This window comes from Aulostomus chinensis, chromosome 13 (genome assembly GCF_037954235.1).
Source record: "Aulostomus chinensis isolate RoL2024-O1b breed Wild chromosome 13, RoL_Achi_v1.0, whole genome shotgun sequence".
Classification (NCBI taxonomy): domain Eukaryota; kingdom Metazoa; phylum Chordata; class Actinopteri; order Syngnathiformes; family Aulostomidae; genus Aulostomus; species Aulostomus chinensis.
Genome location: NC_141332.1, coordinates 10,435,486 through 10,457,500, shown reverse-complemented (window position 1 = coordinate 10,457,500; position 22,015 = coordinate 10,435,486). Strand labels below are relative to the sequence as shown.

At 45.5% G+C, this 22,015-nt stretch overlaps 1 protein-coding gene across 3 annotated transcripts in view; it reads right to left on the bottom strand.

Annotated features, from left to right (window-relative positions):
* Positions 1-22,015, bottom strand: part of LOC147250816 (transcription factor COE1-like) — a 53,503-nt gene extending 31,488 nt beyond the window's left edge. For all 3 annotated transcript variants that reach the window (XM_086223104.1, XM_086223106.1, XM_086223107.1), the window contains exons 1-6: positions 21,637-22,015; positions 20,806-20,962; positions 19,862-19,925; positions 19,312-19,367; positions 17,904-17,977; positions 16,466-16,534 (exon numbers count right to left, since the gene is read on the bottom strand). In XM_086223104.1, coding sequence (XP_086079230.1) covers positions 16,466-16,534; positions 17,904-17,977; positions 19,312-19,367; positions 19,862-19,925; positions 20,806-20,962; positions 21,637-21,770 — 554 coding nt within the window. In that variant the 5' untranslated portion in view covers positions 21,771-22,015. The remainder of the gene's footprint in view (positions 1-16,465; positions 16,535-17,903; positions 17,978-19,311; positions 19,368-19,861; positions 19,926-20,805; positions 20,963-21,636) is intronic.

The window sequence follows — 22,015 nt, the reverse complement described above, 5'->3', positions numbered from 1 at the left end:
TTTGAATCGCAATTAGAATAATCCTTTATAATTAATGAAAACTGTCAATTTTGGTTCATAAGTAATTTGATTAAAGTGGTGATGGGACACTTATGAAGTTCATCGGGCTGCGAGGGGTGTGAACGCACACTTGCATGTGCGAATGCAAACACACAAGCTGCCTGGCGACCAACAGCAGGGCCAGGGCTGCATTATTGATGACCATGATTAATAATCTTATGAAAGTGCATGTCACACATGGCGGACATTTTTTCCAACACAACACAACTTCTTTCCACTCCTTTACCATGGTGAAGAGACAAGAGATCAATCAGGCCTTTCTGCCACCTGACAGAGAGGGAAAAGTGAGTGATTGAAAAGGTTCCCTGGCCTCGTGGTGCTGTGTCAGTGGCCTGTCTGTCTGGTGGGAGACACTGACAGACTGTGGAGCAGAAAAGCGCCACACAAACACACACACACACACACACACACACACACACACACACACACACACACACACACACACATGCCAAGTCATTACAAGGGATTGTTGTTTCTCAGAGGAGGGGGCAGGGCAGTGTTTGTTTATCAGTAAATAACAACATATAATAACAAATTAAGAGGGGAAGACAAGGGCGGCTGGTGGGTACCTGTTTATCAACATCCCTTCTTCACCATTAACTCTCTCATGCTGTGCTATGCCGCTACTGAAGCGTGTAATGGTGTCACTTAAATTAGGGTCACTCAACTGTGGGGAAATTGTTGTATCTCTTCTCCCTGTACAGTACATGGATGTGAACACGCTTGTACGTCAACTTGAACATGTGTGTATGTGTGTGTTTTTGCATGGCTTCAACCCAATAATAATGGTCTAGATAGTATAGAGCCTCGCAGACTAATTAGTCAAATCACTGAGAAAATAGCAGCCTGCTAATTAATGGGTATTATGGCATTTCAGAAGTCACTGCTCTAATTGGGAGGGAACTGAGCCTCGCATTTCCATACTGCAGTAATACCGGCTTTATCCGTCTGTCTATCTGTCCTTCTGTCTACCTACTTGGCATGCTTGCTTTTAAACACAATCCTGCTCGTGCACATGGGGAAGAGTAATTATCCTGCTCAAGCTCACATTTTCAAACACCCAGCAGTGTATAATATATTTTGCATCCTACTTGAACCACAAAGAGTCAAAGATCACCACACTAAACATGTTTGTAACCTCAGAGTCATTATCTTGTATGTTATTATGAGTCAAATATCTTCATATTGCTTTGAGAGCAAAAGTGCCTGATGCAATTGAATCGTCGAGTAATATAATGCATCTGAATAATTCCTCTATGTCTCATTTTGTGTCTCTGAACCAAAGCCCCTTGACACGCATGCATACATGCATGCGCCCACAAATGCATATCCCCAGTAGATTCCTCTTAACCCTATCAGACAGTGGGACCGTCCAAATAGATTTGCATTCAAATGCCACATGCTCGGTATCAAATATCAAATCAAGCTGGAGTCACGGAGACAGACGGACAGTCATCTCCTCCTTGCATCATCCACTTTGCCTCCAGCACCTCCTCCTTTCTCCTCTCAGGGTCCCTGGGACTCCCATTCTCCCCTGGACGAGCTCTATCGAGGAGTGACAGGCTGTGGCCAGGGTTTGATTGACAGCCTGTTGAGGCTTTGCTTTTCACCACACACACACACACACACACACACACACACACACACACACACACACACACACACCCTCCTTTCACCTCCCCCTCCCCGTGCACTGTTCTCGGTGTCTGCGATAGCCCCTGGGCTAGTGCCCCGCAGGCTGCACAGCACTATACATACAAATCACAGTGTGTCAGCCTTGTGAAAGGGCCCATTTTGACTTTGTCCTTGTAAAGTCAGGCCCCCCTTGAAGCTGGCTGGATCTGTATCCTGCCTCTACTACTTTCTCTCTCATTCTTATATTCACATGGCGGCAGATGCACAATGCAACCTAAAATACACAAACTTGTGTGAACACAAACCCACACAGGAAAATATGGCAGATTTAAATGCGGTGCTAATGGGCAGCATCTCACAGGAGCGGGGTAAAAATACATCTCCAACAACACACACTACAATGGCCAAGACCCGGGGCCTAATCTCACACACTCAGCTAGTACACCTGGTTAATGTTAAGAGGGCAGTTATAGTCAATTACATTCCCATATAACGCATAAACCTCCACCCTGCCTGTACTGGGGGAGTAATTGAAAACAGGCACCAGGGTCTGGGCAAAAAGTCAACTTCCCACCCCTGACTTTCCCATTCACTATGGGATGTCTTCCCGTTCCATATTCTGCAGCCCTGGGGGCAAATGCGATGGGTAAGAAGAGGTGGGGTTGCCATTTGGATATAAGGCAGTGAAAGAGCAGGCGGATATGGAGTCATATGAGGTACTGGCGAGGAAGACAAAAGGAGTGGGAGGGAGGCTTTGTCTCCCAGGTAAGGTCCGGGGAGGAGCTGCTGCATGGGGTCAGGGTGAGAGGGTGTTGGGCTGGTGGGTGCTGTTCCATGTGGGTTGGGGAGGAGTGTGTGTGTGCATGTGTGTGTGTGTGTGTGTGTGTGTGTGGGAGGGGGGGTGGTGGTAGTGGTGGTGGACACTGGTTGTAAGTAGGAGTTTGAGACTGACAGGTGACATTACCCTGCGTCATGGCTGGAGGGACAGAGGGACAGAGGGCTCGATGGTTATCCAAGCAGAGAAATGTCAGCGTCCAGACACCGCTGTGACACACACACACACACACACACACACACACACACACACACACACACACACACACACACACACACACACACGAGTGCACAAAGATCCAGGACAAAGGAGTCTGGAGTCTTTGAGAGCGAGAAAGGCTGGCTACGCTGGGAAGAGATGAAGAGATTACATCCCCTCCATTTAAAAAAGGAGGAGATGCGAATAAAGAGAGTCAAAGCTGAAGAAAAGACTGTACGATTAGTGCCTTGCATTTATTCATATCTGCTTTCTAAACATAAACTGCCTTTTCCTCAAGTTCTTACTTTTTCATTTTCACCACATTTGTCCCCCCGCTCAATCTGTTCTCTGGGCTTTTCATTAAAGCCTAACCTAATTTTGGCAAAGCTTATAAAGTGTCCATATTGCTGCTCATTCGACCCCATTGATTTAGTGTTTGGTTAAATATTCACGACTGTGGATGCAATTAACATGCTGTTAATGAATAATTGATCGCATCTTAAGCGGCCATAAAACTCATGCATATTAATTATTGAAACAGGAAATATGAAAAAAACAACCTTCCTTGTTTTGCCTCAATCAACCTTCTTTCATTTTGTTGCTTTAGTCAGGAGGAAGGCTTGTTGGGGTGTATTTGGGAGGGAAAAGTGCAGAGTGTGTGTTTGTGTGTGTGTGCATGTGCGTGTGCGCGCACGGGAAGGAGGCAGGCAGAAACGCCTATGAACACTATGCAAATGCCACCCATAAACACCACTTTAACAGCTCTTATATGCCTTTAAGCTGCCTCTGAGTAGATCCATTCTGCTCATACGTACATCAGAACGATTGCGGCTCGTGATGTGGTGTACATTGCGGCAAGAGGTGTGTTGACAGCCTCGGTGGGACGCAAGGTAGCAACTGCCTGTTTTGAGAGTTATACATTTACCACAGGAGAGAATGCAACAACTAAAAACAAAGCAAAACAAAACAAAGAAAAAAAAAACAAATCTAGTGAACATGGGAGTCCTGTCATTCTCCAGAACAGTAATCCAACAACGAGTGTTCGTCTCCTACTGTGTCACTCTTCATGCTGTAGGCTGATGTTGCCGCCAGTGCCCCCCTGGGCTCTGGTGGGTTGAGAACAATAGGAAGAGATGGGGGAAGGAGTCAGCCTCATATTAACGCCGGTGCACCTGTGGTCAGGTGACGATGCGCCTGAGATCCTCATATGAAGAGTAAAAGCATGTATGTGCACAGTTTGGGGGGGGGGTTAAATTCCTTATTCGTACATCCTGTACCCCTAAACCACTCTAAAATGTTTTGACATGAAAAATACATCTAAGAAACAGCCACACACTCCAGGAAAACACCAATTTACATTCTCGCTTGTTATTTATTTAGCACACAAAGCTCTTGAAGGTGTGCGTTGTCTCCCTGTGCAGCACCTAACTAACTACGCGGCAACGTTGGTGCCTTGGAGCGAAAAGTGACAAGCCGTCAATTGTGCTTCAATAAAAAAACCTTCTGATTGTCTGTGTGCACGTCTTCCTCTCTGTGATGTTGGCGTGATCAAAGAAGCAGCACTTTGGTAAAAATAGGAGGACACCATGCTGCTTCAGACTGATGAACGACGGCCAGGCTTTCAGCAAAACACTCCCCTTCTCTTTTCTTTGTCGGCCCCTCTCTGTCTTTCTCATTATACCCTTCTTTCTTTCTCTTGGAGAGCCAACATGAAACATCAGCAGAGCATGATTCAATATCTTCTATATACAGCCAGGAGGTAAGTAGTAGTTCATGAAGTGCACGGAATACGTTTTTATGGAGGGGGAGAGTAAAGCTCCAGCTACTGTACAGGATTTTATAAGAGGAGGAAGATGGCACTTGCCAACGTTTTTATTCTTACTATTCTGAGGAGAGATTGAAAGAAGCTGATAAAAGGGAGATGTAGACCACCAAAGAGACAGTATAAGGGAGCAAGATGTCCCATGTCTGTGTTTCATCTCATCTTAGCAGGTTCACCTAGCGGTGAGATTCCTCAAATGCACCTTCCTTCATCAGCAAACAGGGAGCTGAACATAAAGAGAGAGAAATGGAAAACAGACAAAATCAGGGAGAAGAAGACACACACACACACACACACACACACACACACACACACACAGAAACAGAGAGGAAAATGATGGCAGGTGGATCTTTCCATGGCTAATTCTGCGGGTGTGGGAAAGCAGAGCACCTAACACAGGTTGGCCTGGTTTCAGTAATGAGTTTGATTCTTCTCTCTGCCTCCTCAGCCTCACTGGGGAACAAGACTGCATAATAACATCCTCCACACACACACACACACACACACACACACACACACACACACACACACACAGGTCTATGGGGAGCTAATTATTCTCACCTGTGTTAATTATTGCTGTAAGCCAATCAGTGGACTCTGTGCTAATTAGGCAGTGTTAGGTCTGATTAGTGTTTTGCAGCAGGCTCACTCAAACTGTTATCTACCATACTAGTGCCCTCAGGCGAGAGAGGAGAACAGGTGGATGCTTGCCCCTTCTGTGTGTGTGTGTGTGTGTGTGTGTGTGTGTGTTCATCCTTAATAATAAATAACTGAGGGACAGGTGAAATTCATAATAAAACAAAGTCGAATCAGTTACTTTTGGAATTAAACTTGCAATAAACAAAATACGCATACCAGCAATCTGACTCCTTGCTTCCCTCTCAGTTAATTGGTGCTGCTTTCGGGGTCATTTCTTTTATCTGGACAAACAGCCCCTGTGCCCTTTTAGTTAATGAGGGATGATCCAGGATCAGTTCTGTCACTAATGGCGCCTTTTGCCTGGATAACCCCTAAGATTGATCCGCACATCACACATGCAACCCTTGTCCTGACCCAGGAGTCTTTTGTGTGCGTGTGTGTGTGTTTGGCAAAGAGGCTCCAAAAAGAAATAAGCAAGTGATAAAAGTCTCAAGTGGAGGGTCCGGTGATGCTCCACCAGCTGCAAAGGGAAAGAAGAAGAAAGAAGGAGAAAGGGTGAGAAAGGAAGAGGAGGAGGAGAGGGAAGAAAGGAGGAGAAGAGGCTGGAGGAAACCTTCCTCTTATGACACGATTGATTTTCTTTCAGAGGCTTGAGCCTGTCACTGCTGAACACTTGGTCCCCTGCTCCTCTACACACAAACACACACACACACACACACACACACACACACACACACACACACACACACACACACACACACACACACACACACACACTGTGCCCTGACCTCCACATGTGCCTGCTGGTCCATACTGGGTCTAATGACACCAGGGCCTCCCACAGATCAATACTGAGCTGTCACTCAGCGGGTGAGCACACACACATAAACACACACAAAAAGCAGTCAGACATGCACATACCAGACGCAGACACACACATTCACGCGTCAGGTAGGGTATGCGTTTGCACATTTGTGTATGCTGGAAGCAATGTTTTCTACAACCTCAGCAGATGCCCTCCTCCACACCCCTCAAACCACCCCACCTCCCTCCCCACACGCGTGCATGCGCACACAAACACACACACAAACACACACACACTCACACTCACACACACACACACACACACACACACACACACACACACACACACACACACACACACACACACACACACACACACACACTGGACCAAATCCATATTCTCTCTCCTCAGCCATTTTCTCACCCCCCTGCTCCCTCACACTCAGAGTCTGGGTCCTGATGTAAAATTGATGAGGCAGGATGGAGGGCGTATAAAAAGTGATAGGTCCTTGTGATTGTAAATTACAAATTGCCATTGATTAAACGTCAATTCCCGCATACACATGCATGAAAATGTGCTCGCATGCACACATACACTCGCATACACATATTAAAATAGAGACACAAGTGCTGGATTTGCCCCACAGAGACAAGAAGAGTTGTTTTTTCCCCCCCTCTTGAGTAACTTACTCCACGTCATTCACTGCTGTTTCCCTCTGTTTCTTCTTCTCTCCATCTCCTCCTCCTCCTCCCTCTTTCACTTTTTCCTCCTCAACCATCTCAAGCACTCATCCGCCTCTCTCCATACACATCTCAAGTGCCACTTAGAAAACCGACTGGGGCTCGAGCCAAACCCTGCTCTCAGCGGCGCACTGTTTGTGTTCCTTTCAGGGACAACAAGGGTGACTTTTGGGTGTCTTCACGACACAGAATGGAAAACCTCACAAATCACTGAGTTTTCTTTTTTGCTCTGAACAAGGCATATCGGCTACGTGAAAATGTGTTGACTATGAAACGCTGCGGTGAAAAACATTTGTTTGTCTCTGTTAAATCACTAATTATAGCCTGGCACAACACAGGGCAGATGCAGGCTAATTCACCATTAGGCCGTTTGGTGTTTATTAAACTTTTATAATGTGATCACTCTGATAACAGCACAATTGTTTCCCTGGGCGTGTGTGATTATACTGTTGTACCCCTCTGTCCCCTTGTAATGGCTCCCGCCGAGAGTGTGCATGTGTGTGTGTGTGTGTGTGTGTGTGTGTGTGTGTGTGTGAGTCTTAGAGCATGTGGAGTAGTGTTTTCCATTTCTCATTAGAGTGGCACCGACTCCTGCTGCAGGGTCAATGCAGGGGGAGAGAATGTGTGTGATTGTGTGTGTATCTGTTTGAGGGGGAGTGGGGTGGTAATGAGCGCAGGAACATAATACTACGGCGTCCATTAATGCTCGGAGGCAGTGACATTAGGCATACTTAACTAATAGAGCCAGTCTCTGCAATTACCCACTGTTATCTCTGCAGCTTTAGAGGGGAACCGGCTTTAATAAATGTTTGTAGTAATGTGATAAATGCCAGGTTTGCTCATTTGTAATCTACACTGTGAAATGAGGAGGAAGCAAGTGGATCTAATTGTTTTCCTTCAGATTCAAAGATGTGCTCGTAGAAAGAAAGCCTCTTCCTACAGGTACATCTCCCTGCATCTATTTGTCTCTTGAAGCCGGTGGGCTACTGTTATAACTGTCCTCCTGTCAAAGAGAGAAAAGCAGCCAGCAGCCACCGTCACGTCTCTGCACTCTCTTCTCCACTCTCATCTCACTTTCATCCCGGACCACATCAGAGGCTCGGCCGTGATTGTGTGTGTAAACATCTTGTCATGCTAACACGGGCATCATGACAGAAGAGAGACGCGCTTCATTAACTTGCAAGTTTGTCTTTGAGAGCGAGTGTGTGGGCTGTATGTCTGTCTGTAAGTCGTATCTTGAATTTTCTCAGGTCAGAAACGTGGAAAAAGTGTATAAAATTGGTGCAGCTCAACATCACAGTTCTCTTATTATACAGATTTGCCATCATTTATATATTAGCTTTACTTACAACGCTGCAAAAGTGATGTCAATTTACTGATAAAGCTCCTCCAACCCCCTCTATAACCATCATATGAAAGAACAACTGTCATTTAAAACACACATCCAGGGATGCGTGTCCTCCAACGCATTGTTTTTGATGAAAGTGTATATTTTTACATGTTTGTAATAGGAATGCCATGTTTTTATGCTTTGCCACAAACATGAGAGCAGGCACATGCAGAGAGTTCAAATTGTTAAACTTTGGATAAACTGCTGCACTACTCACTGTCAATTTTACCATGCCACCCAATGATGATGATGGGGGGGGGGCACATACACCACAAAGACCAACCGCCACTTGCCAGTGCATTTAATTGCTGAACAATAGTGATCGAGGAGATCTTGCAGCAGTAAGACCATTTTTTTTTGCCAAGAAAATCTCCTGAACCCAAGCAGGTCCGTCTCTGTACCAAAATTTAATTTGCACAGATATAAAGAGTCTCTGCTTAAAACAAGTTTTGTTTGAGGTCCTAAACAGGGCCCTGCACTGTCAGGGGCCTGCAAAACGTAACAGAAAATTTCAATAAATGGTGGATGGGGTCCTGTAGCATGTTTTCAGTCAAGGCCCAAAATCTCTAGCCGCACCCCTGCTGAACATTTCGCCTCATTGCAAACACCTCAGTGTTTTGCCAGTAAATCTTCAGTGTTTGTGCGGAGACAATAGCCAGAGGAAGAGAGCAAGGGAGTGGTGTAGCGGGAAGAAAAGAGGGTACAGGAGGGAGGCACAGTAGAAAGCAGCGCTGCTAATTGTTTTCCAGAAAAAGGTTGTGAAGGTCTGTGTGTTTGAACTGAATGTCACCTCATGTAAATCACAGTTCCTGCGTCGGAGAAGCCAATAACTGGGATAATTAGCGTGACTCTCTCCTGCATCGGGATCGAGGAAGACATGCTTGCCGCAGAGCAGTGTTCAAACATGGGAAGGTTCCAAGTGTGATTAACCAATAAAAAGGATGAAAAAATAAGAAACCACAAAACAAAAAGTGGAGTTAGGAGCGGGAGGACCAAAGAAAGACATAGACAGAGGGGCAGATAGTAGAAGAGACACATGGATGGAGAAAATCAGAGGCAGACAGTGAGACAAACACAAGAAACGAGTGAACATTCCTCTCAGTGAGGTCAAGCCGCTCAGTAAACAAACAAACAACGTTAGCAAGCACAGACACAAAGGGGTGAGGCGGTGTAAAACAACAAAGTGTCTCAGTCGATTGCCTACGCCTTACTTTGTCTCCCCTCATCAGTTACATAAACACAAACAAAGGCCTTTAAATTCAGTGCTGCTTTTTGAAGTGAAACACTGACATGTGCTGGGTCTCATTTGTTGATGATTAATGCACAGTAAAAAGAATATATTAAGAATGTAAGAATATATAACGTCGCTTTGATCGAACTGTGCTGTTGACCATAACTGTCTGCATGTTGACGTCCCTGCTTTAGGTTTTAATTATGGCAGAGATGGCTCCCTTGAAGATTTGTTTTTGTCTTCTTAACATTACAGCTCAAATTAGTGAAGCTCAGCGTCATAAAACTCCTCTGTAAGAGCAGATATGAAAAGGTTCAATTTAAAGATAATGACATAGTTACGAGATAACCTAGCAGAGTACTGTATCTTTCATGACAGTGAAACATCCCCTTGCAGGAAAAAAGAAAAATCTCATATGGATAAAAAGATCTTGTCTGTAATCTAGTTGCACTAACTTTCTGTTGCAGTATCCCAGCACCATTATCACTCTACATATCTACCCCACCTCCCCCATGCGGTGCAGGTTTTCCTTCCATTGTGGCGTGTGAAACTGAGAGCGCCGCTCACAGCGCCTGGCCAGCGATCCATTCTTCCTGGACAGATTGATGAAAAACAATCCAGACTATACATCTTGCTCGGGCACAGCAGGTCACCAGCACTCATCCTGGACACCTGGACTTACATCCTGGGCTACAGCGCTGAGGTAAAGTACCAGAGGAGCGGCTGCAATGGAAACCGGCTGATAGGAAGTGAGACGCCAGGTTGGGGGGTATTGAGCTGGCATGAGGCGCAGTGTCTGTGTTCTCACTTAGAAGTAATCAGTAAACAATGAATCATCAGTGAGCGCTCGGATCAGGGCGGCTGGAGGCTACGCTGCACTGCTGAGAGCGGAGGCCTGAGTATCCTTGACTGCCACGAGCTGGTGTGTCTATTCAGTTACAGCAGAAACACAGACAGCCGTGTAACACATCGGCTGTGCAAGAGCACTTAGCGAGCCGCGCTAGAGAGCAGCCAGAGTGTCCAAAGACATCAGAGCATTGCAAAAACAAAGCCTGCCAAACACACACACAAACGTATAGCATCACACCAAGAGGCTCGTGCTCTTCACGCCTCATTTGAAAAGCAAATTGAGCGCATCTTCTAGGGCAAGTCACGGACTAAATCCTGGGAAATGTAGCTCTTTTCCCACTCGCAGTACCACACACATTCACATGTCATACATGCGGCCTTTCAAATGGTAAATATATCTTCATTCTATTTAACTCCCCTTCTATCTCTATCTCACTGGCCTGCAATTTCCACACCAAAAATGTCTTAAATAGCTCTCAGAGAAGTAGGACGCTACTCATTTGGGTCAGCGATGGCCGGCCAAACCCTTTCATTCTGGGACAGAACAAACACTGGCACAAAGGCAGAGGGAATGACCAAGGAGAGTGGCCAGGTCAAACAGGGAATGCTAGGCAGTAATGACAAAGCAGTTTGCAGAGAAAATAGAGCTCAGCATTGCTATTTACAACCCAGAACTTTTCATTGTTATGACATTTGTAAATTATGTTTTATGAGACCTAATTAAGAGTTTGTTACCTGCATTCAGCTGGGGAGCATTAGCTTTACTACCTATAAAGTGTGATTGCATCTCAGTTATTGGGGAGTGAATTAAAACACAACAATGTAATACACAAACTTAAGAATCAAATACACCTATTTCCAGTGTACCCCTCATTGTTTCCTCACCACAAAACAAGAACAGCTTTTGCTAATTTGATGTTTCATATCAGAAAAAAAAACAAAAAAAAAACAGTTCTGGGAACGATGTGTTAATTTTTTTGTTTGCAGTTGAAAGCTCGCCAGTTGTTGGAAGGTTAGAATGCTGAAGGAAGAGAAAAAGAGGCGGCGTTGTTTTAGAGGCTCCTCGACCTCCTAACTCACTGCTGTCAATCAGCGCAGCCGTCCGTCCCCTGGGGCCGCGCTTTCCTCCCACCCTGAGGGGGAAACCACTGCAGGGAAAAAAGAACACAACCAAACAGATGCAGGGAACTGCAGGTCAAAATGTGTGTGTGTAAGCTTATGCCTGTGGATTCTAAAAGAAGTGTTCACTGCTAGAAAGATACTCTTTTCATTAAACCAATCTGTCTACGCAGGAGAAAAGATTATCTATTTTTGAAATTGGTTTTACATGAGCAGGGAGACGGTAGAAAACCTACAAAAACCAGAATGCACTGGGCTTGTTGCCTTCTAATCTAAGGCTGCTGTAACACTGCTGTGTTAACAACAAAACACTCCTTTTACTTCATGCTCAGACATCTGTTTCGCCCCACTGGATTTGGTGACAACATGGCGGACAGGCTGTTTTCATTTTGGAGATTTTGCTGGCAAATGAGCAGGGTGCCGGCAACATAGAGGGAAGTTAGACATTGTTAATTTACATGTGGTGTACTATCTACATTGTGATCATTATTCTGTAACAAAAGTGGTTGATAATCCCAAAGATTCCACATAAGACTACATATGCCCATATCTGCATATATGAGTCGTGTGTGTGAGGCAGATTTGTGTGGCGGCCAGCACCTGAGGGAGGTGCATATTGATGAGCCAGCAACTCTGCCTCTTAGCCCCTGAGCCCTGCACAAACACCACGGCCAGCTCATGGCCAGTCCTGCTCTAAGCGTCCCATAACAAGCACCTTAACGAGAAAACCTCCTTTAAAGAGGAGCGCAGAGCTGTGGGACAATCTGCACACATCTCTTTTCCCCCAAAGAGAAACAAACTCAGGGGAGATCATACAGTCTTCAAAAACAGAAGCGGAGCTATCAAACAAAGTACTGGCACCCTGTCAAGACAGAGATAGCCTACGGCGGTGGGTGGTCAGAGAGGGCATCCTGGAGAAAACATCTGGAAAAAAGAGTACAATAAAAGAAGCAAATGGTATCATGTGCACTATGAAACAGGCCTGAGAAATACAGAAAAGTCAACATTCAGATGTCAGAGACACGAGGAGAACCAGTGCAGGGGAGCTGTACAGTAAGTGTGTCTTCACCTCCTCACTGACACAGTCATGATATGAAAGTGAAACTAAGCAGCAGGAAAGGAAGGCGCTGCCAGTAAACCACATTAGCATCAAATGCAAATGAGAAGGGGGCTAATGGCTGGACAGGTGCAGACTGGGCCTCTAAATGACACAAACGTGAATCCGCAGGCGCGCGCACACACACAAATGAGGTGGATGAATTAAACATGGGTGGGCTCGGCTTGGGGGACTGGAAGGGACTGACATAAAGTCAATGGCATACATTATTCACTAGCGCACGTTAGCCCAGCCAACGCAACACATGACCTCTCACCCCAGGAAGTACATCCAAACATAACCAAAACAATGAGGGGGTTCCCCACAAAGAGAGAGACAAACAAGCCATGCAGTGAACTGCACGCGCTTAGAAAAACCACACACAAACAAACACTGCTAGCCATCTAGAGAAGTTGCTTCTCCCGTATGTGTCACCAGGCCAACTACAGCACTGATGAAGTCAAGACAAGAACCACAACCTGGTCCACAAGGACTAACTACCCATGAGTCAGTCTGTTCCACTTGCTCACAGAACAGGAAACCGTCGGCCATGACATCATCCTCCCTGGGAGGAGCACTTCCTGCCCGACATTCTTCACTCAAGACACACACACTCACCAGGAAATGGCCTCTATCAACACTCACACACACTCCTGGGGGAAACAACCAACATTGACGCGGATACACAAGTGCAGACACGCATGCGAGGAAATGGGCCACATCAACAGCGGCCTGCAGGAGTGTGCGCAAACGCAAACACACACTCAAAAACAGCCATAAACCTGAAATAACATCGCCTGGGCATGTAGACCTGACACCCCCTCCCTACCCTGTGACTGGAAAGGAGGATCATGGGATGTGCAGGGCTGCCCAGTGGATCCTTATCTCTGGTCACAGAGTTTCTCTCTGTGCTTTAAATGAGGTTCTCCCTGCCAGGGGGACACCCTGCAGCAGGCCTGTGGGAGCTGGACGAGCAGGATAGCGCCACAGGACACAGGTGGTGGGAGGCAGGGGAGGACACATGGGGCTGGAGGGACAGGCAGACCCCAAAAGAGAGAAGGGTTGAGAGATTAGTCTACAATCATGTGATGCAGTGAGAACATTAGCAAAAGCGCTCTTTGAAGCGAAAGCAAAAATGTTGAGAGGGAGATGTGTTTATGATTTGAAACTCATCCAGGCAGTGGCTGCATATGATTAACCCCATGCAAACCGGGAGTGATGGAGTGAGCTGGAAGTGGAGGTGGAGGGGTTAAGGGCTCCCCTCTTATTATCCTGTTTCTATAAGAGGCTAAAGTGGACCACATGTTCCCCTGGGGAAGACATAGAGAGGCGCACAGGAGCTTCTCACCTTTCAGCTGCTTCCCCTGCCCAGTGTCAAGCACAGACACAACATGTCACACGAGGGTCTCCCTGAACTTGCAGAAACTCATCACCCTGGAGGTTAAATACACACAAAATATGGTGTTCGATATGTTCAGCCTTGGCTGATTCATGTAAGATGAATCTCATTTGAGGCGAGAGGACAGACTGAAAGGAAAGTCTAAGAAATGTAAGTGCTTTCTGCTATCATAGCCTAAACAAATATGCCTCATAATTAAAATCAGCCTCGTGTTGCTCCTTGTAGGCACTTTAATGCCCAAACAAATTCTCTCCTCAACAAGAGGCAAGATAAAGAGGGGGTGTGCGCGATTCTCCCAGTGAGCGAGCGCAGCACCCAGAGCGCTGCCGATCCACACTGTACCAGATTTGTTCTCCTAACAATCAAATAAGTTTCTCATTAGCTGACTTTATTTTTCCTCATTCCAGCGATTTTGCTGCAGTGGCCTGTTTCTCCTGTCTTAACGAGAGAGAGCTAATTAGGCAATAAGACCCATTACTCTTCCAGAAGAGTTCGAGCTAGCCCGGCTAATTAGGGCTGTAAAATCTAATCATCTCTGCGAAACAGCAGAGGGCTAACGAGCCCTTATTTAACGAACTAAATAACTTCAAGGGTGGAGAGGGGCTGCTGATGGTATTTCTTTATGAATTTGAAGGAGGGGAACTCGTGGTAATTGAGTCAGTTTCGCCATCGCAGTTGTTTGTTTGTTTATGAATCCCTGATTATTACAACTGCCAGGAATATATTGGTACTAAATGAGCAAACGTAGGAACCCTCCTCCTCATACTCCCCTTCAGTCCTTCCTTTAACAGCCAACCCCCCCAACCCTCCAATCACACTCCTCTCACCTGACCTATTTTCCTGTCCAGAAAGTGCTCGCTGGAGAGGAAAACAGAGATATTGCTGTTTTTTTCCCTCCCCCTGTTCTAATTTGTTGTTCGTTAATGCTGCCTTCACACCTGAGCCATGGTGCGTCAGGGGAATACCGTCAGTGAGCCACCGCAACACATGCTCCATGTGGGAAAGTTGCTTGCAGTCTTGCTAAGGTGGCTCTGCTCAAACTGTGCACAAGAAAGTTGACGCTACACGACGGCGCCGTGCAGGCCGAGCAGGTGCACCGATGAGAAATTCAACAAGTACAAACACATGAAGACAAAAATCAGAAATGTGGCACAGAGTGATGGGCAGGCATGTTGTCTGAGGCCACGTGGTGGGGTGCAGCTGTCTCAGGGAGCACTGAGGTGAGGCCTTCCGCTTCACTGGAGCGGAACCAGGGTGGCGCACACTCACACATACACACAGGTAAAGAGTTGCTTTTGACAGAGCAGCAGTGAGAACAGGACAGCTGTGTTCATCAGATAGCACAGGTCACTGCCTCATTAACACACGCGCACACACACACACACACACACACAAACACACACACAAAAGCACAAGAGCACACATGCAAATGTGAAACATTCTAAACCTAAATAACCCACACTGCACTTCATTTAAGCCTAATAACACTTGCACAGCTTAAAGATCACAAAATACAGTCGTGGCACATTCTGATGATTTTTTTTCCTTTTTTTATCTTGAAAGGCTCTAAATCTGCACGCTTCAACAATTGCTGGAGTGTAAACAAATAATCTGCCACACACGGTGAGGGTGCCACACAACACATGCCTGACTGTAAATCTACTGCACTTTTTTTTTTTTCTCCATGCTGAGTGTAAATCATGCAAGCTGCTGCACTGGTCAGGAGTAGTTTATGATGGCAGGGGAAAGGTGAACACTCAGAGAAAAGAGCAGGAGTGTGTGTGTGTGCAAGCGTCGAAAGCAGAAGAGAATCTTTAGGAACACAAAGATTGAGATTTATACTCCGACACACACTCCAGACTGTAGTTGTAACCCCAACAGCTCATCAGCTCACTCATCAGCCCAACCACACAAACACTCTTTGACCACACATGAAGTAGAGCTCTGTGACTGCTCCTCAGCCAGACACACACACACACACACACACACACACACACACACACACACACACACACACACACACACACACACACACACACACACACCACTGGAATATTATTTACTGCTGCTTCACACATTTTGATTACACAGCTGATTATGGCTGCTGAAACGTAAACAACCTGTGGTCTGTGTTATTCAGGACAAAAAGGTTCATTTTTACTGCTAAATGTCAAATACATCTCTCTGGGGGGCAGTGGAGTTTTCAAACTAATGTTGCTGTATATATATATACATATTTATATATATATATATATATATATATGTTCCAGGATGCAATTCTTCAAGATTCCATCCATCCATTTCCTACTGCTTATCCTGATTAAGGGTCGCAGGGGGGTGGAGCCTATCCCAGCAGCTTCCAGGTGTGAGGTAGGGTTCACCCTGGACAGGTCACCAGTCCATCACAGGGCCAACACATAGAGACAGACAACCATTCACACTCACAGTCACACCTACGGTCAATTTAGAGCATCAATCAGCCTCGTCTGCATTTGCATGTCTTTGGACTGTGGGAGGAAGCTGGAGTACCAGAGAGAACCCTCACAGGAACAGAGAGAACATGCACATGATTCATGAAAGCAAACATCATATTTGCAGCCACCCTGCAGCATCTTGTTGCAAAGGTTAAAGGGCCGAGTTAGCTTACCTGTCGATGATGACAGGATCTGACGGGGTCTCGTTCCTGTTGCCACAACTCTTCTTATCACAGCATCGACTGCAAGGTGGTGGTGGTGGTGGAGGGATGCAGAGACAAATGAGAATTAATCAGAAAATGTGAGCAACAAGGCCCAGTAGAGCATGAGGAAGTCAGGTAAGCACTCAGGGAAGAGAAAGTAGTGTGAAAAGGGCGTGAGACTGGTGTGAAGTCGAAGAAACATCATGAGTCGGATTTGTGTAGGGCTTGTTGAGGTAAGACTGCCATAGCAGGGGAGATCAGCAGGGAGATTTTAGGCAAAGTTTGGGGGAGCAACAGCAGTGAGCCTGAATCAGGCTGGATACCAACTTAAATCAGCCTCCGGGGCTCAGGTTAGCTCCATTTCTGTCAGACATCACACAACCAGACATCTTATGTTCTCTATTTTTCTTCGCTGCTCGTCCCCCTCCCTCCATCCCGCCTCTCTCCCTCTTGCTCTTTCTCTCGCTCAGAAGTGGGTCACAGAGTGGTCCCACTGGACCTGGGGAGTAGTGCATGCTGGGTAAAAGAGGGTTGCATACTGATGTGACGAGTCCTTTATGAATGATTTGACGGCAGCACAGTGTGTTGCGTGCCCCACCATCGCATTTACCTGCTCTTCCCTGTCTGTACCTGTATCTGACTACATGTGTGAATCTACTGTATGTGTGTGTGTGTGTGTGTGAGAGAGAGAGAGAGAAAGAGAGAGAGAGAGAGAGAGAGAGAAACAGAACAGGGGGAAGAGAAGGAATTGGGGGAGAAGGGAGGAGAGACATTGACCCTCCCCCTTACTTTCTCAAGTCCCCCAGGACAGGAGGCTTGCAGAGCCGGATCAGATTTCTGATCTTGACCATTTCCTCCAGCATATGAAAACAAGTGGTCTAAATTGCCTTGTGTGATAACCAGGAAGTGGCTACACTTTTGCCACTAGCCATTTTTGTCATTTTTCTACATGTATTTCTACATGTCTGTTGGTTTGTGAGGGACACTCACATGCTGCCTTTATTACTGATACTACGAATACACACGGTAGAGCTTTGCTTCACGTTTGTGTCTTTATTTGTAAGTGTAATTCGAGTCTGTCCTCCTCTGCACATAGCTCACTGTCAGGACACTGCAAACTGCATGTATTATAAGGAGGATGGGTTTGAGTAATGAGCTTTTCCTTGTCCTAATTAGCTGAACATGAGAGGGATGCACACACACACACACGTATATACACAGACACATACACACACTCCTGCTAACAGAAATAGGCCAGGGCCCATCTCCCCAACCCACTTTGAAGAAAATGATATGATTTCTATTGTAATTTAGCAGAGCTCGTCACGTCTTTGCCCCCTCTTTATACCAATGGTGACACTTCCAGTGTGGAAAAGCTGAAGATGTTGCTGGGTGTGTTTTCACTCACCTGCACATGATCTCATGGGTCAAGAGAACCCGACACATCTCGGGGTTTTTATCCTGGCCCTCGTAGACAATCGCCTGGAGGAAGACAAAAAATAAAACAACTGTATGTTATATTTTTATAAGTGGCAGAAAAAGGTTGAACATGATGCATGAGCCAAAAAAAGAAAAAGTGAGTTTGTGTCTTTAATCTGGGAGTAGCGTTGTCTCTGGCAAATGTGTGTATCGTGGGAATCCAGTCCTGCTGAACAGGAACGCTCTGTTCTGACAGTAAGAAAGAAAGCATTTGTGTGTGTGTGTGTGTGTGTGTGTGTGCGTGCGCGCCCGCAAATGCATGCACACACTCCTGCGTGCACATATGTGTTTGTGTGTGCATGTATGTTTATATGTGGTGTACCGTGAGCAGTTGGACTGCCAGACTGGAGTATAGTGCACCATCTGGTCCATATAGCACAGCGTCCAAAAATCTAGTCTGGTTACCCCTCCAACCCCACTCAACATGCTCTCCAGGGCTGTGATCACCATGCACACACACAGAGGTAAACACGCAAACACACACTATCATATCCATGTGCACACACAGACTAAATCCCCTCCTACTCCTTTCATTCTACGGCGCATTCTCTTCAAGCCTAATGGCACTCTAGGCACAATTGGCAAAACAAAAGACCTGATATCAAAACGGCGTTCAGGAGGTTTATTTTCTGCGTTATCTAATTCATCCTCACAGAGAATTCCTGCAGTTTGAACCAGCAGCCCACATGTGCTGCTCGCTAGTTCTTTGTGTGATTGAATTGACCATAACACACTCTGGGATAGTTTGTTCTGTTTCACATTGAGGAAATGAGGGTCAAGGTCCTCAAAGAGTGAGCTGGCATGCATCACTGTCTCTCCCAAACACTGACACACAACTGGATCTGAGCCTCACCAAGACATTCACACACTCATGTGCACACAGACACTCTCAAAAACTCTCAGACGCGAGGGCACACACACACACATGCGTGTGCGCTCTCACACACACACACACACACACACACACACACACACACACACACACACGCGTGCGCGCTCACACACACACACACACACACACACACACACACACAGCACTTAGTGGCTGCAGTGCAGAGGTAGAGTATGAGGACACATGTCCTCTACATTTCTGGGCCTCTGTAAATGTATTCCACAGGTAAGACAGGTCGTTTATCACGCCGGCTGTGCTGTGCTGAAGTTGAGGGTCTCAGACACAGGCATGCAGCGGGGCGAGGGGGGGTGGGGGTTTTGGGGGGGTTTGGTGGGGGGCAACTGGTTGGAAGTGGGGCCCGACCAGCACAGGCACAGGCACAGGCACAGGCACACAACTGATGGAGAGAGGAATTTGTTAATAGTTCAAAGCACAAAAATCTCACCTGTTTAGTCATGGAGTCGATGAGACGAACGTACAGGTCCTGTTCTGTCCTGATCCCTGGAGACAAATCATCAAATCAAACAATCACATCTGAAGGAAAACTTTAATGCACTTTTATTCATTCAGAGAGAGTTCAGACTCCTCTATTCTCAGTTTGCCTGGAAGTTGAAAAAGACCTCAACTCTTGTTCATTTTATGTCCGGAGACTTTTACTCGTGAAGATAACCACACTGTTAAAAATAAAATGTTCTAAACTGTAATTTAATAATCTAATCAGGGCAAGAAGTAAAGCAATGATTAAAAAGAGGAGAGATGTTTTATTTTGCTCTTCTGGCAATGTTGTTTCTCCACGACCAATGGTCATAATAATTGTAATCATAATCCAAAAAAATAGATTTTAAAGCTATTAAAACCATTTATCATTTATTTATTCTTCGTGATAAACAATTAAGAAAATACGGGATATGATTGATTTGGGCTGTTTCTCTTGGATTTGTCCAATCACTCATCTTCTGTTATTGTCCCATAAAAATCTTGGACGCCAAACTCACCGTTACTGTAGAGGAGCTGAAGTCTATAATGGATGCCATTGTTGGTCTTTTCCCCCGTCGTTTCCTACCAAAAATTAAACCAAACAGAACGCTGTCAGTTCGCGGCTGCTGCTCTCAACTTGATGTTTTTAGAGATGCCACTCGATGAAATGTTAATCACTTCACTTCGTTTCTTTTTCACCACACAGACAAAAGAATAAAAAAACGGATCAGTCTTTTTGTTAGTTTTTCGTGGACAGTTTATGCAATCTCAAGTTTTAGAAATTGCCTTCCAAAAATCGGATCTGAGCGTTTCTTTTTCAAATCTGCTAACATATTACTGACATCCTGAAAAAAAAATGAAAAAAAACCTCTAGAAACATAAAGAATTCAATGTAATAATAATAACAATAATATTAGTTTTACAAATCTACTAATTTGACTTCAGCAAATTCAAGCGTAAATTTAAGATACGTCACTTCTGTGGGACGGTAGTTTGGATCTAAACAATAATGATTATAATAATGAAACAAACAAAATGCTGATGAATCAAACACGTATCTATCATTACAATTTGACTCTATTAACAAACAAGTAAGATTTCACATCATCTAAACCGGATATTGGCATTTAAAACATAAATAAATGGTGTGTGACAGCAGCTGCAGGAGAACCGCCATAAAATATTATTCCAGATCATTAGAGGCAACGAAGTCCAGTTTGATTTACGTCTCCATCTAATGAGCCTAAATGTGTTTTTGAGGCAGAATAATAAAGAAAAGGCAGAACTTAATGTAAAAGTCACATGAGCATTGAGGACTAGTGATCCCTGCTGTGTGCGTCTGCTGCACTTTGTGAACGCACGTCTGCTCGTTTATTACCAACCGGACACAATATATTCATTGTGCCAGCTGAGGGCTGCATTTTATCAGACGATTTCCATTTGCTAAAAGTTCTTTTCTCACCTTTTCCTTCTCTACAAAGTCGACAAAGGTGGTCCTCTCTATCTCCACCGGCTGACCCTGTCGGTCGTATAACGCCAACACGAAGTGGAAGAAGTTGGACTTGCGGAGGTTGGAGGGCGGCTGTTTCTCGAAGTGTGCCCGAGCAAGACCCACGCCGCTGCGGACACAAGCACAAACCAGTACCGTCCAACGTGAATTCATATAAAGCCCCAGAAAAATTACCCTAATAATAATAATAAATAATAATAATAATAATAATAATAAATGATAATAAATAATAATAATGAAGACTCTGGCCACTCTACAATACAGCAATTAATTTAATTACAAACACCCGCTCCAGCGCGCACAAATGTTTAATAATCCCACCCACGAGTTAATTATTAAGAGAAAGACCAAACGGAATTAAATATGCCAGTGTGAATGACAGTTTGAGTACATCAATTAAACTCATGCTAGGCCTAAAATATTTTCACTTTTAACGTTATTTAAAATATTCTACAATTTATATTCATTTTAAGGCTGAAAATATTCTCGAAATCATTGAAGAACGCTGAAACAAACAACTATCAAAGTGAGCCGCGAAGCTGAAGTCCACTTTCCCCACACACCGATTTGTAAATATTTTAAGTAAATCGCATCCGCCCATAAATGTTCCAAATTATTTTTCATCATGTTGGACCTGCAGCTAAAACTGGTGAAGCCAGCGGGAACAGTGGTTATCCAACAACTACGTCCTCTGGGAACATGCTGCCCAAAGTGATACCGCCGCTCTCCTCCCGCTCTCCACGCCCCGGTGGCAGCGCAGCGCCAAGGCCGCCTCGGGCTCACCTCTGGGCGGCTGTGTTGGCGTCCAGCACTCCGGCGCCCTGCATCCATGTCCGAACCGCGTTCATCCCGGCCACCATGGGCTCTTCTTTCATACTACTCCCACTCCTCTGGATGCTCTCGTGGATGCCAAACATCAAAACGCACCTTCGCAAAGCCGATATCTCTCTCTCACTCTCTCCCCTCTCTCTCTCCTCCTTGTCTCCTGCCTCCCCTCCTCTCTCTTTCTCTCTCTCTCTCTCTCTCTCTCTCTCGCGTCTGTTTGATCGCGCTGTCAGAGGAGCAAAGTGACGGGGTCTATTTCACTTAGTTGCGCGTTTGTTTCTCAAAGTAAACAAAAGATGCGACATGTGGAAGGAAAAGGGGAGCTGTCAGCTTCCAG